Source organism: Pisolithus orientalis (genome assembly GCF_024613125.1).
Source record: "Pisolithus orientalis strain OTSU chromosome Unknown F5J12scaffold_7, whole genome shotgun sequence".
Classification (NCBI taxonomy): Eukaryota; Fungi; Basidiomycota; class Agaricomycetes; order Boletales; family Pisolithaceae; genus Pisolithus; species Pisolithus orientalis.
Genome location: NW_026260788.1, coordinates 680,651 through 692,867, shown reverse-complemented (window position 1 = coordinate 692,867; position 12,217 = coordinate 680,651). Strand labels below are relative to the sequence as shown.

General features: G+C 49.4%; 6 protein-coding genes across 6 annotated transcripts; 3 read left to right on the top strand and 3 right to left on the bottom strand.

The window, feature by feature from the left end:
• Nucleotides 1–915: 915 nt before the first annotated feature.
• Nucleotides 916–1,551, bottom strand: F5J12DRAFT_816435 (uncharacterized protein; the record flags this gene model as incomplete). Its single annotated transcript, XM_051745079.1, has 1 exon — nt 916–1,551. A coding segment is annotated over exon 1 (215 nt), but the record flags the coding sequence as incomplete, so codon positions are not given.
• Nucleotides 1,552–1,889: 338 nt separating this feature from the next.
• F5J12DRAFT_969991 (Alpha/Beta hydrolase protein) lies at nt 1,890–4,611 on the top strand (the record flags this gene model as incomplete). Its single annotated transcript, XM_051750067.1, has 14 exons — nt 1,890–2,619; nt 2,674–2,729; nt 2,785–2,831; nt 2,886–2,943; nt 3,060–3,230; nt 3,290–3,427; nt 3,472–3,685; nt 3,736–3,930; nt 3,993–4,058; nt 4,114–4,133; nt 4,187–4,202; nt 4,260–4,387; nt 4,452–4,479; nt 4,579–4,611. Exons 1-14 carry the CDS (start codon nt 2,389–2,391, stop codon nt 4,609–4,611), a joined length of 1,401 nt encoding a protein of 466 aa, XP_051602223.1. The 5' UTR covers nt 1,890–2,388.
• Nucleotides 4,612–4,882: 271 nt separating this feature from the next.
• Nucleotides 4,883–7,990, bottom strand: F5J12DRAFT_816400 (Mak10 subunit, NatC N-terminal acetyltransferase-domain-containing protein). The gene is made up of 15 exons (XM_051745078.1): nt 7,876–7,990; nt 7,752–7,819; nt 7,574–7,699; nt 7,289–7,516; nt 7,122–7,236; nt 7,021–7,070; nt 6,673–6,975; nt 6,547–6,618; nt 6,312–6,488; nt 6,127–6,258; nt 5,874–6,072; nt 5,742–5,821; nt 5,529–5,690; nt 5,359–5,469; nt 4,883–5,296 (listed from the first exon to the last, which is right to left on the bottom strand). The coding sequence occupies exons 1-15, from the start codon at nt 7,949–7,951 to the stop codon at nt 5,153–5,155; spliced, it is 2,043 nt and encodes a 680-aa protein (XP_051602222.1). The 5' UTR covers nt 7,952–7,990; the 3' UTR covers nt 4,883–5,152.
• A 27-nt stretch (nt 7,991–8,017) lies between these two features.
• Nucleotides 8,018–9,138, top strand: F5J12DRAFT_911674 (Aminoacyl-tRNA synthetase; the record flags this gene model as incomplete). Its single annotated transcript, XM_051749046.1, has 6 exons — nt 8,018–8,152; nt 8,207–8,419; nt 8,470–8,550; nt 8,601–8,716; nt 8,770–8,897; nt 8,933–9,138. 6 exons carry the CDS (start codon nt 8,018–8,020, stop codon nt 9,136–9,138), a joined length of 879 nt encoding a protein of 292 aa, XP_051602221.1.
• Nucleotides 9,139–9,659: 521 nt separating this feature from the next.
• Nucleotides 9,660–11,619, top strand: F5J12DRAFT_520184 (nucleoside phosphorylase domain-containing protein). The gene is made up of 6 exons (XM_051739838.1): nt 9,660–10,336; nt 10,394–10,470; nt 10,522–10,606; nt 10,667–10,714; nt 10,765–11,165; nt 11,220–11,619. Exons 1-6 carry the CDS (start codon nt 10,153–10,155, stop codon nt 11,364–11,366), a joined length of 942 nt encoding a protein of 313 aa, XP_051602220.1. The 5' UTR covers nt 9,660–10,152; the 3' UTR covers nt 11,367–11,619.
• On the bottom strand, nt 11,360–12,212 carry F5J12DRAFT_520224 (uncharacterized protein). The gene is made up of 2 exons (XM_051739839.1): nt 11,935–12,212; nt 11,360–11,871 (listed from the first exon to the last, which is right to left on the bottom strand). The coding sequence occupies exons 1-2, from the start codon at nt 12,172–12,174 to the stop codon at nt 11,545–11,547; spliced, it is 567 nt and encodes a 188-aa protein (XP_051602219.1). The 5' UTR covers nt 12,175–12,212; the 3' UTR covers nt 11,360–11,544.
• Between the last annotated feature and the right edge of the window lie 5 nt (nt 12,213–12,217).

The window sequence follows — 12,217 nt, the reverse complement described above, 5'->3', positions numbered from 1 at the left end:
AGCATCGGTCATCAAGAGAAATCTGTTGCACTAGTAATGAAATAAAGGGGAAACAAGGATTGGAAATTTAGTTTGTACGCAGGAACCAAGAAGCTCACCTTGCACCTGCGTGGCCCGCCACACACGAAAGTATTGCCTTTTCGCTTATAATCACTTTGTTTACGAGGTCACTGCACCTGGAAATTCCTCGCTCATTTTTCGGCATCCACGATCTTCCCATAAACAAAGTCCGATCCAAATCATGGTGGCAATGAATTGTGGGCATGGAATTATGTAGGATTGTAAGCTTAGCCCGTCCAAGCCCAGTGTCAATGCACTACCGCACCGCGTACTTGCGAACAAGGACGGGGAGACGCTGCGGAGACAGAGGAGTTGACAACGGAGCGATGAGTGGTATATGATCTTTAGACATCGAAATCTTGCATGTAAATTATGGAGATCTATGTCGCATCCGTAAACAAGGTACCTGCCGTCCCTAACGGCCCTATCTTCTAGTTTGAATTATGCGAACAGTTTAGATCGTTTCAGCCTGTAGATGATTCACGTCAAATGGAGGCACGACCTGTGAAAAGAGTGTCATGTGTAACACATATCTCGTCTCTGCGGGATTCTTCGTTGGCACCCGGTGCCAACCCAGTCAGTTAGTTATTCTGTGAACACGAACATCTACTCAATTCCGAGATTTCTTGGATATGTCGTGAGTGGATGAAAGGGGTGTGGTCGTAGCACCTCATAGGTTCCATGCTACCCGAAGTGCAAGAAATGGCAACTTGGGTCTAAAGCCCAGGAGCGAACATAGCCCGTCCACCGTCTTTGGTACGTCCGAATCAGGGTTGTTGCGTAGTCGTTGAGCTGCCTGCTTAATATATCCGTCACATCTTTAGCACATGATCCCAAAGAAGCCGGTAACATGCACTGCATTTTCCGTCTCCGAATCGGATCTTAGATATGACCTCTGAAATGATAGCCTCCTCTGCAGCTATGACAGCGTCTTCAGAAAGTGACTCACCCACTGCCGTACGTACTCTCGTCACTGCGGTATGCATGACTTCGTCCTTTGTCTGAGACGAAAGCATTAGCGAAATGAGAGTAGCAAAGCACTTGTTCTTCTTTTGAGGTAAGCAACCAGAAAGTGGTTCACACAAGACGTAGCTGGGCAGCTAGGACTTGATGGATGGACGTACCATCTGGTCTGCTCCTTCCACCAAGCCGCCTGGTCACAGGCCGTCGTATCCACCGGGGCGGTTACCCATAAACGCATTTCTTTGACTGCATTGTATGCCTCTCTCCATCTCTCCAAGGTCGGATGAGGTGCTTCTAAGTTCTGGGGTATCACTTTAGGTTCCCTGGGTGGTCTGGACTTCGTCTCCGTCATAGCATTTGGTGTCAGTCTTCACAGTCACCATCTCTTTTTGGTGCTGTGGGAACACTTCATCCGAACCATCTTGGTCGTTAAGTTCTGCGTTTCCCGTTTCACGTCGTAGATGGTCCCAGTGAGTCGTGTGCCTCGTAGAGTGTCACCGCATGATATGGACCTGACTTGACTTCAGACGACAAATGAAATGCCAAAACGGGAAAATAGACATGTCGCAAATTTCTTGGGCACGTGATAAGAACCTTATAATACATGTTAAGGGTGGCTGTTCACACTTCCGTTATAAGCCATGCCAATGCCACCCATGTGTCATTGAAAGATTGCCAAAAATGGGTATTTGTACATAATATTTTACACATTTGCACTATATCTTAGATAAAATATCACATATTTGCTATAATCTAGCCAAACCTGACCATTATAATGGCAAGTGGTCCATTACATGCTGCTTACAATGGGGGCACGTGACAACGGACCAAATAAATTTGCGACAAGCTGTCCACAACGCCGCTGTCTCTAACCAGACAACAAACTCACCACGAGCGACGCGCTTGATTCGAACTCTGCTGACTGGAATCCTTACCGTTGTCGGGAATATTAGGAGGCCGTTTTCATTTCATGCCGCTCTATTCCTCTTCCAACCGATATGTTATGTGAAAGAACCGAGTGGAAATACGCTGATTTGTACAAATTTATCAATAGATGCGCACCTTGTGATCTCTTCCGAGTTGCCTCAGATTCCCCTCTGCAAGGCGGCCGATCAAAGGGTTTCGGTGAACTGCATGATGCCCGGTAAATTTTTTTGTCCTGCCTCCACAACGGCATCAATGTTTGTTTTTGAGGGAGTACGTGTGTGTCGCCGCTATATTTCGATGCCATGATAGGTTGACGCTATCTCGCATTGCCGCGCATGGCCACATACGGATTAGATACTGGACACTCAGCCAGATTACTTATAGGGCTGCACCCTACTCGAGACTGGGTACACCTTCGGGTCCCCCGTTAGAGGCAGCATGCGACTTACAACCCTGATTTTGCCCAGTATTATCACGGCGCTCGCGAGCGCCGCTTTCGCCAGAACCAGCATTTTTGGCCGAGACGCAGCGTCATCATATGTCCAGTTCACCTCCACCAAGTTCAGTGGCACAGACCTGCGCTATGTCATGGACTCTGGTATCTGTGAGACTACGCCGAACGTAACACAATATTCTGGATATGTTGAGGTGGGGAAGAATATGTCCATGGTAAAGTTGGACTTCCTTGTTGGCATGACGGGTCCATGGCTGACGTCGACACAGTGGTTTTGGTTCTTTGAGGCACACAACTCGCCCGAGACGGCACCCTTCACTCTCTGGTGGGGCACTCTGTTCCGTTGCTTCACAGATGCTGACACACTGACTGCAACTTAGGATAAATGGTGGGCCAGGATGTTCGTCCATGATAGGTCTTTTCCAAGGTAAAGGGTACTGGAAAGCAGTACTACTGTGGAGTGCTGAAGGTTTTTCCTCAGAAAACGGGCCTTGCAAGGTCAATCCAGATGGGGAAACGACCTATCTAAACCCGTACAGGTGATGTACCGAGTCGCCGTTTAAGCGGTAACGTGTTGCTGAGTAATTGTCCTCTGAAGTTGGAACAACGTGAGCAATAGTACGTATAATTAGACCCAGTGCACGCTGATATTAAGGTATCCCAAACTTCTCTTCTCCGAAGTGATCTATATCGACCAGCCTATCGGAACGGGTTTCTCCTATGGCACCGACACAGTGAACAGTACGGAGGCGGCGGCACCTTTCGTCTGGCAGGTTTTCCAAGTCCTCTTTGAGAGTCAAGCGTTTGCCAAGTATAGCAGTCGCGAGTACGCCTCTTCTGTCCGACCGGCCTTGATGATGTCTGGAAGTAAACATTCACCGTCAGGTTCGTGTTTGCAACTGAGAGTTATGGCGGTCATTACGGTCCTGCTTTTGTCACCTATTTCGACCAACAAAATGCAAAGATCGTGGATGGCACTCTTGACGCAGAGCCAATCGCAGTCACTGCGTTATTAATCAACGAGTAAGTGTTTTGCGATCGTCCAAACCCCAACTTAAACTCTTTAGTGGATGGATCGATCCCCTGATTCAAAACATTGCTTACTACACGTTTGCGGAGAATGCCCCTGGATACGGGCAACTCCTCTCGGACGCAGTTTTGGCAAACATCTCCCAAGCCCTGTGGGGTGAAGGCGGCTGCGTGCAACAAGAGCAAGCTTGCTACGCTGCTGGAAATTCCACCGCCTCGGATTCAGTTTGCCTCAATGCCTACAACTACTGTGTATGTACTTCACTGGTTCTATTATGACCTCACTTAGAACCGGACTATAGGAGAACTACGTATTGACTGCGGCCATTGGTAACTATGATCCGTATGACCTCCGTCAGAATTCTTCAGCCCTATTTCCTCCTAAATACTACGTCAAGTACCTCTCAATTGAGAGTGTGAAGAAGCAGATTGGTGCCGAGACTACTTACAAAGAATGTCCAAACAGGCAATATTATAAGATTATTAATACCGGCGATGTGAGGGTGCTAGTGGATATGGGGCCCGAATCGTTAAGCTCATAGTCTTTTTCTGTTCCTAGTTTGCCCGAACCTGGTTGCCAGAGCTGTCTCAGCTAGCCAACTCTGGATTGAAGACCTTGATATGGGTATGTTATGGCACCTTCGTGTTTGGCAGCCTCTGATCCAGCATCGCTCGCCAAGGCTGGTGATACTGACATCATGTGAGCCTGCTATTTCTGTTTTCCTTAGTCCCCTGACCGCCTGCGTGAGCTAGATGCAACTGGGTTGGTGTAAGTAGACAACTAACTGATTCCTCACACATGGAATGACCGTTTGGCCGCTTCCAGAATTATGCAGTTGTTCTTGCGATGGACTGGTACGGAAAGGAAGAGCTAAATAACACCCTTCTTACCAATATAACCCTCGATGGAACACCTATTGCCTCAGTGGCAAATGTGGACAACTTCACCTTTGCGTACGTGCCATCCCCTCCTATCAAGTATAAATGACCATCGGTTCACGATGTTCCATCTCTACAGGAGGGTCTTTGGCGCTGGTCACGAAGTGGTAAGTGCTCGTCCATCACCTGGTTTTGCGTCACGACGGGTTAAACAAAATTGCAGCCCGCTTTTCAGCCAGCTGCTGCGTTAGAGATATTCACCCAAGTTCATTCGCGGGGAACAGTTGCACTCGGTGTAAAAGTGGAGGGAAAGTACTTGGAACGATCTCTTGCATTCAGCGTCGTAACGAAATGCTACCTACTCACCCATCTCGATCGCATGCCCGAGCCTAACATATGTTACTTGCTTCCGTCCAATTCTGATGATGCCCTGTTTATGCTTGCCTTTGCCCAGAATCGTCCTATTTGGAACTCTTACAATCAGGAATATCACGAGACTGTTTTTGTTTATTGCTTCCGGCAAATGCGGCGCACGGGTGCCAGCGGAACACTATTCGAGCGCGAACCGCTTCCCGGGTAAAAAGAACATATCTAATAAGCGGTAGCCCAGAGTGAATGAGGTATTGAAAGCCAAGTTTACCTAGACCCGATCGACGTCAGCTGTAAAGTTCGGTGCTAAGATGAGGTAAAACCACAGCCATTCTTCCGGACACGTCCAATTTCAGTCGGACGAACACAAACAAACCCCACCAGATAAAAGCATATGTATGAGAGGAGTCAGCGACAGCAAATAACTACCAGCTCAGGCAACGCTGTGTGCTAAGGAGCTTACAGTCCAACCTACGAGCAATTCCGCATAAATGGAAACCAGGGCTGCACCTCCGGATCCCAAACTAATTGCCCAACGTCCCACGTCCGCAATTCGTCCATACTCTTCGGTAAGCTCCTCAAATCACGACACCCACCCACCATTTTTGACACGAACTAGAAAGAAAATCGGGAGAACGTCAGTCTCCTAGTTTCGGCGAAACAGAGGTTTTCTATACCTCCTTCCGATCTAGAGTCCATGGTCCTGCCATTTGGCCAAGTGCTGTATTGGACTCCGTAAGGAGTCGTTCTGCGAGTTCGACCTGCTCAACAGGCGAGAACTCTTTGTCCTGTCCCAACACGCATCAGGCCCAATCTACAACCGAATTGCCTACGCTGTTGAACGCACCTGCAAGATTGCACTGCAATTGGTGGCAAAGATGAGGAAGTTAGGGTGACCAACAGGAGGGATGTCAATATCCGCATATTCGTGCACGAACGCCCACTTGTAGCGACGTAGAAAGTTGAGCCTCAGCCGTTCCCACGAAGAGCCCATCGTCTTGACGGTCACCTGGTATCAGCAGTCAGTCAATGGCAGGGGATGAAGCAGAAAAATGCGTACGGCGAATAGGGTGAATGAAAGCGCTTGTAAAGCCGTCAAATACCTTGCACGGAACTGGAACTCGAAATGTGGAACAGAATCTACTGCTACCTTTAATAGCATATACAGCGACGTCGCAAACTTGCTACTTACTCGGGAGTACATCGATTATCTCATCGGAACAGGCAAGATGCTGCTCTAGCACCTGTGCGAGGTACCAGTACGCGAAAGGGCGCTCGTTGGCAGAGTAGAGTGAGAGCTGAAACCCGGATAGAACAATTTCGCGAATCGTTTCGAATCTATACATGAGTACCACGGGTCGCAGCTTCCCAACGACATCTATTCCGGACTGCTGAGAACATCGTTAATGCGGAGAGAAAGTGAATAATTCTGCGATATTACTTACAATAGGGGCCAGATGCTTCTGAACATCTGTCAGAAGTGCATACAACTCGTGCCAATCAAATAACGACTTCATGCAATATCTCCGTCGCCGCGAAGGATTATACCAGTGCGACTTGATGCGACCAACCACGAGCTACTCCGCCCCCTCAGTACCACGCGGGTGTCATCAAAATCGATCAATCGTACCTGAGTGATGGTTCGTTCGATATGTCCCAGTGGCAAAGAATCCGGACCAACCCATTGGGTTTGAAAAGAAGAAATAAATGAATCATAAGATATCTGCAATGCTTCCATGAAAAAACAGTCCACTGCATGTTTCTGAAGAAATTTGTTTAAAATAATTCCGTTTTCATAAATAGCTGACTGCACAACGTGACGTCGGTTGGCATCGATAGAAAATTGTTAAAAAAGGCGAGCATACCTGGAAAGCGGACCGGATGTAAGCCAAAGATTGATTCGGCTTAGGCTGCCAGATACGAAGCGTGCCAACGACCTAGTGTGCACTGCGCTAAGTGTGATGATCTAGACAAGAAAGATAAATACTTACGTCCCACGTAGAGAGATCGGGTATCTCGGTCAGGATGGCGAGTTGCTCTACAGAGTCGAGAAGGCCTGTTAACGTATCCCATACGCTGCTTTGATCTGGTAGCTGTATTGGGTGGAGAGGAATCGCAGACACGAGGACTCGCGGGAACTGCGGATCAAACACGCACAGTGCGGGGGAGGATGGTCGAGGAGGAGGCGGAGGAGAAGCGCGCACATGCTGCAGCATAGTGCGGGCCGTCTCAACGAGTGGTTGAAAACGGAAGTAATCCTTTGACAGCAGGGCTGACAAGAGTTCGACGAGCGTCTACTGTGGGGTCAGAAAGGGGATGCAACGAGCACCGAGTATGACCTTTCGCAGGACGAGGCGGTGGAAAAGCGCAGTCCTCCACGTCGACCGGACTAACTCGAACGTGTTACGAGGTGCTTGTATTTAGTAGTTTCATCACTCACCTCGGGAGGAATTTCGAATCCAAATACAGGCTTCGTCCAGGATGCCCAAGATGCGACTTACAGGATACGTTTCGGACATTGGTACATCACATTTCTCGCTCTGCCAGTCCTCAGACTGAAGAAGAGGGTGAGGTATGAGTAACGGAGGAATTCATGCACAGACGAACGTCATAAACGTTTCCCTTGATGAGCTCCCTCCATGCGAGATCACAACACTTCAGCAGCCCAAGTACCGAGGCTCTGAGAACGACACTGACAAGCTCGATCGGCCTTGCTCTGTCATATTCACCATGGTGCGATTGGGCGATTGTATCCGGATCCATGTTAGGCAAGGCGTGGACGTATAAGAAAGAAAAGACCGTCTGTGAGAGAGTGCAACCAGCATGCCATGCCATCTGAGCGGTGATGTCTCAGAACCAAACTTGGAATATAAAAGCGGGTAACGGACACACCTCGCAAGAAAATGCACGATCGATTATCCAGCAAACCTCCTCTGGTAAGAGCGGCGTGAGGGAATCGAAGGGTGGTCGCGAGTCATCCAAAAGCGAGAGACCACTGTCAAAGCGGGGCTCGCCAATCTGTCAAGCATCGGCGAGTGTGGTATCGATGGGAAAATCAACGTGGACATACTTCGAAAGCGGCCATGGAGTCGTGCAACGAAAAGTCTTTATCGAACAGTAAAGTACCAGGTTGCATATCTGCAAAAGATCGATTGTGATCATTTGGGATGGCAAGAACTTTGAATCCACTTTACCTTGACTGGCTTGTTCAAACAGAGCCGTGACGTCCTCGTAGTTGTCGTTGTCTAGCATTTGGTATCCGTCGTCCATGATGGCGTCCAACGTATGACGACTGAGAATTGGGTTTTACCAATTGGGACTTGGCATGTTGCGCGCATGTCAACGAGCAACTCTGCGGCGCCGCATCAGCCATCGCCCAAGCCGACTACAGACAGATCTCACAGTCGACAAAACCGTCTCAGAAACGCGTTGTTTTGTCTGGTATTCAGCCGACAGGCATTCCCCATGTCAGTTTAGCTGTTCTCTGTCCGGATACTCAACACTCTGACAGCGCTGGCAATACAGCTCGGAAATTACCTCGGAGCCCTCTCTAACTGGGTTAAACTACAAAAGACAGCAGACCCCGGCGACACATTGCTCTTCTCTATCGTCGGATGGCATGCGCTGACTTTGCCCCAAGATCCCGCTGTGCTACGGTCGTCCAGAGATGACATGTTGGCAGTTTTGTTGGCTATAGGGCTCGACCCCGAACAATCCATTCTATTTCACCAAGACCACGTAAGTAGCGATTTCTCAAAGCATGTCCGTGTAGCTGATCCACCTGTTAGAATTCACACCACGTAGAACTGTGCTGGATCCTGAACTGCTTGACCCCGGTTGGCAAACTGCGTCGAATGACAACATGGAAGGTGAATGCATCGTTATCGCCTACCGAGTCAATCATCTGATGCCATCTCAGTCTCGGTTGGCCACTTCTAGGAATGCCACCTCAGAGACCGAAGTGGACGAATCGCTTTTGAACTCGGGCTTGTTCACGTATCCTGTTCTTCAAGCTGCGGACATACTCGTATACAGGTCGGAACCGAGCGCATCCTGTCGACAGGTTTGCTGACTTATTGTGCCTATAGGGCTACCCATGTTCCCGTTGGAGAAGATCAACAACAACACATAGAACTAACACGAGATCTTGCGGAAACATTCAATCGTACGTTCAAAGGAGAAAAGCCATTATTCCCCCTTCCTATATACCTCAATGGTAAGTGAGGAGCGATTTCATCTGTAGCCCACTAGACAGCGACTTGCAACAGCGCCTGTCGAAACGAATACTGTCGCTCAGAGACCCGACATCCAAGATGTCCAAGTCATCACCGGACACGGCGTCTCGTATCCTCTTGACGGATACCGCGTCTCAGATCAAGTCTAAGATCCGTGCTGCCGTGACTGACTCGATACTGGGTGTCACGTACGATCCTATCTCTCGTCCAGGAACATCCTAACCTCTTAACCATCCTTGCTGCATGCACCGAGAGTAATGTACAAGACATTGCGGAGATGTACGCAACCAAAGGACACGGACAGCTGAAAAATGACGTCGCAGATGCGGTCGAAGAATTGCTCAAAGGTCCTAGGTCGGAGCTCGAGAGGATTAGGACGCGAAAAGGCATTCCTCGACGAGGTCGCACGGAAAGGTGCATCCAAAGCCATAGTGTATTCCAGCGCCACGATGAAAGACATCAAGCAACGCATGGGGCTGGCATGAAGGTGTGATCCCGTCCGTCGTCAATTTATCTAGTGGTTCTTTGTGATAGCCTGTGGAGCCACTCATGAGTACTGTCCCTAGACCACTTCTGAGGTCACGGGAGCATGAAACGGTCAGATCTGTGTAGAATATGTTCATGACTATTACCGGGTCATATAAGAAATGGTGACCTCGGTGTTGTATTGCCGCAGGACTGTGGAATTGATAGACGGGTGAAATGGACGAATTACCTCCGCACGGCTATGTTTCAGTGCGTTTGACACTTTGGATCGTTATCCGCTTCCTAGCTAACCTGGGTCTATGCAGATGTCCTGAATGGCGGAATGGTCGCCCTCGCTATCTTTACACTCAATATATTCCATCCAGGATTCCTTATTCTCCCCATTCAGCGCCGCTTCTACCTTCTATGTGCGACACCTTCGTATGAGAAGGCATGGAGGCCTTGGGATTGATGTGAGAAATTGCGCGGGATAGTCCACTTGTCGCCGTACATATCATCCGATGAATGGGTGGTGGCAGCCTTATTCACGCAACCGAAGCTGTGTCAGATTTGATAAACGACTCATACTACCACCACCCTTTCCAGGCATGTCTGAGCCAGATCTGATCCCACTTGCATCTCTGTCGCATTTTATCACAACCACAGCATAAAGTTCGCAGTCTTGACTGATAGAGAAGGCTGTTCGAGGGCTTGATATACTCGAGTGACATTTGTGAACAGTGTATACCCAATACCTCGTCTCCTGCAGCCATGTCTCCCGGTCTCACGTACGATGCTACGATTGCCACGATTACAAGGCTAGTGCCCGACCCCGGACTACATAACCCCCGTCTCGGCATCGTCTGCGGGTCTGGACTGAGCACGCTGGTTTCCAGCCTCAAGAATGTCGTGCAGATATCATACTCAAAACTAGAGGGTTTCGCGGACAGTACAGGTGTGCGACTGATTGTTCGTCGATGGTCCTCCGAGTGCTCATCGCGATGGTGCGTAGTTGTGGGACAGAAAAGTGCCCTGGCCTTTGGCTACATCGGCAAGGACAACTACCCTGTCGTTGCCATGCTTGGACGTGTGCGTTTACCTATCCGTGATTCAGAGCGGGAACTGACGCGTATCAGATAGTTCCATCCGTACGAAGGTTACAAGCCAGCGACAGTGACTTATGGCATTCGGGTCATGAAGAGACTGGGAGTCAAGGATGTGATCAGTGAGCGCAGATTTGTTGTACTTAAGAGCAGAAGAATATTGAAGTGATATTCTCCCGCAGTTACCAACGCAGCTGGTTCCCTGACGCCAGAGATACCCGTCGGAACTAGTCAGTTCTCGCCTTACATCTTCACATAATTTCACTGATGAGGATCACAGTTGTGGTTGTCCAGGACCACTTTGCACTGCCTAACTTGACGGGGATGAGCCCGTCATTCGGACCCTTGATGTCTAAAGAATACCCGCGGTTTTTGCCCTTGAGTGACGCTTATTCCACTCGTTTGCGGCGATTTGCATTCTTGGCTGCACATAAGCTTCAGTTTCCAGATGACGCGTTGGCAGAGGGAGTCTACGCCTGGGTCTCCGGCCCAGCTTACGAAACGCCTGCGGAGGGACGGTTCTTGCGAAGTGCTGGTGCACATGTCGTCGGCATGAGTACCATTCCCGAGGTCGTTGCGGCACGCGAGGAAAATCTGGAAGTCATAGTTTTGAGTCTCGTTACGAACCTGGTTGTTATACCCGACACATATCGGAGCATCAAGGCCGAGGTAAAGGCTGAGGTGGGTTAGGCATGATTTTCTTATAATCGGGTGGATGCGAAAACCATTTCACAGCTGGCCGGCCTTCCGATTGATCGGCCTGAAATTGGCAGGGCTTCTCACGAAGAAGTAATTGCAGTTGGTATATTGAAGACGGAGGTTATGAGATGTTTGGTGGAGCGCGTGGCTGAGCTGGTCTCGTCAGAGAAACCAACGGTTTGATGGTGGCAGTTAGGGACTGGCATGTGTCATGGAAAAGGATCATAACTCGGAAAGGATCAGGATAACCCGTAATATCGCTTCGATATTGACGTGGTTTGGTTACACAGTGTACCTCCTGGAGGAACAAACAATCTTAGAATACCTTGGTAGCAATCAGTGCGAATGTGCAGTCCACTTGTCACCGCGCAGACACGCTCGGCGGAGACGAGCTGTGCTGAGCACCAAGGATAGAGCCAGCCAATGACTCAGACCTCCTCCGTTCCTTTTTCGCTTGCACCTTCCTCTGAGCTTGGAGTTGTTTTTGGCTCGCTAGTCGTGCTGCCTGCTCCTCGGCAAGCTGTTTCTCCTTCTCTAATCTAGCAGCCCCCTCTTCCACGCGTTTTGCCTCGGCCTGGGCGTCGGCTTCTGTCTGCAGTGCCTCGCGAACGGTTATTCGAAGACGCATGCCTTCATAACCGAGGAGTTCTGGCTTTGTCTTGAGAAGGTACTGGTCAAGACCACCGTGCTATATTTCAACATGTATATAAGATGATTCTGAAACGAATGACACGGGTGGGTCGGGAAGCACCTTCTTTATGGTCTTTAGGGCGCGTGTCGTGACCTTGAGTTCCAACTTACGACCCAGTGCTTCTGACATGAGGCGTTTGTTTTGTACGTTGGGTAGCCATGTTCTACGAGTCTTTTTCTTGGAAAATGGGACGTTATTCCCGTATTGCTTCAGCTTGCCATGAAAAAGACCAAGTGAAGAACGTTTGAAGGGCGTGGAGACGTTTGCGAGGGAGGCCAGGGCACGCAAGGAAGGGAACATGGTAAACTCAAGTTGCTAGGGTATCTGTCTGGCAAGCAATTAC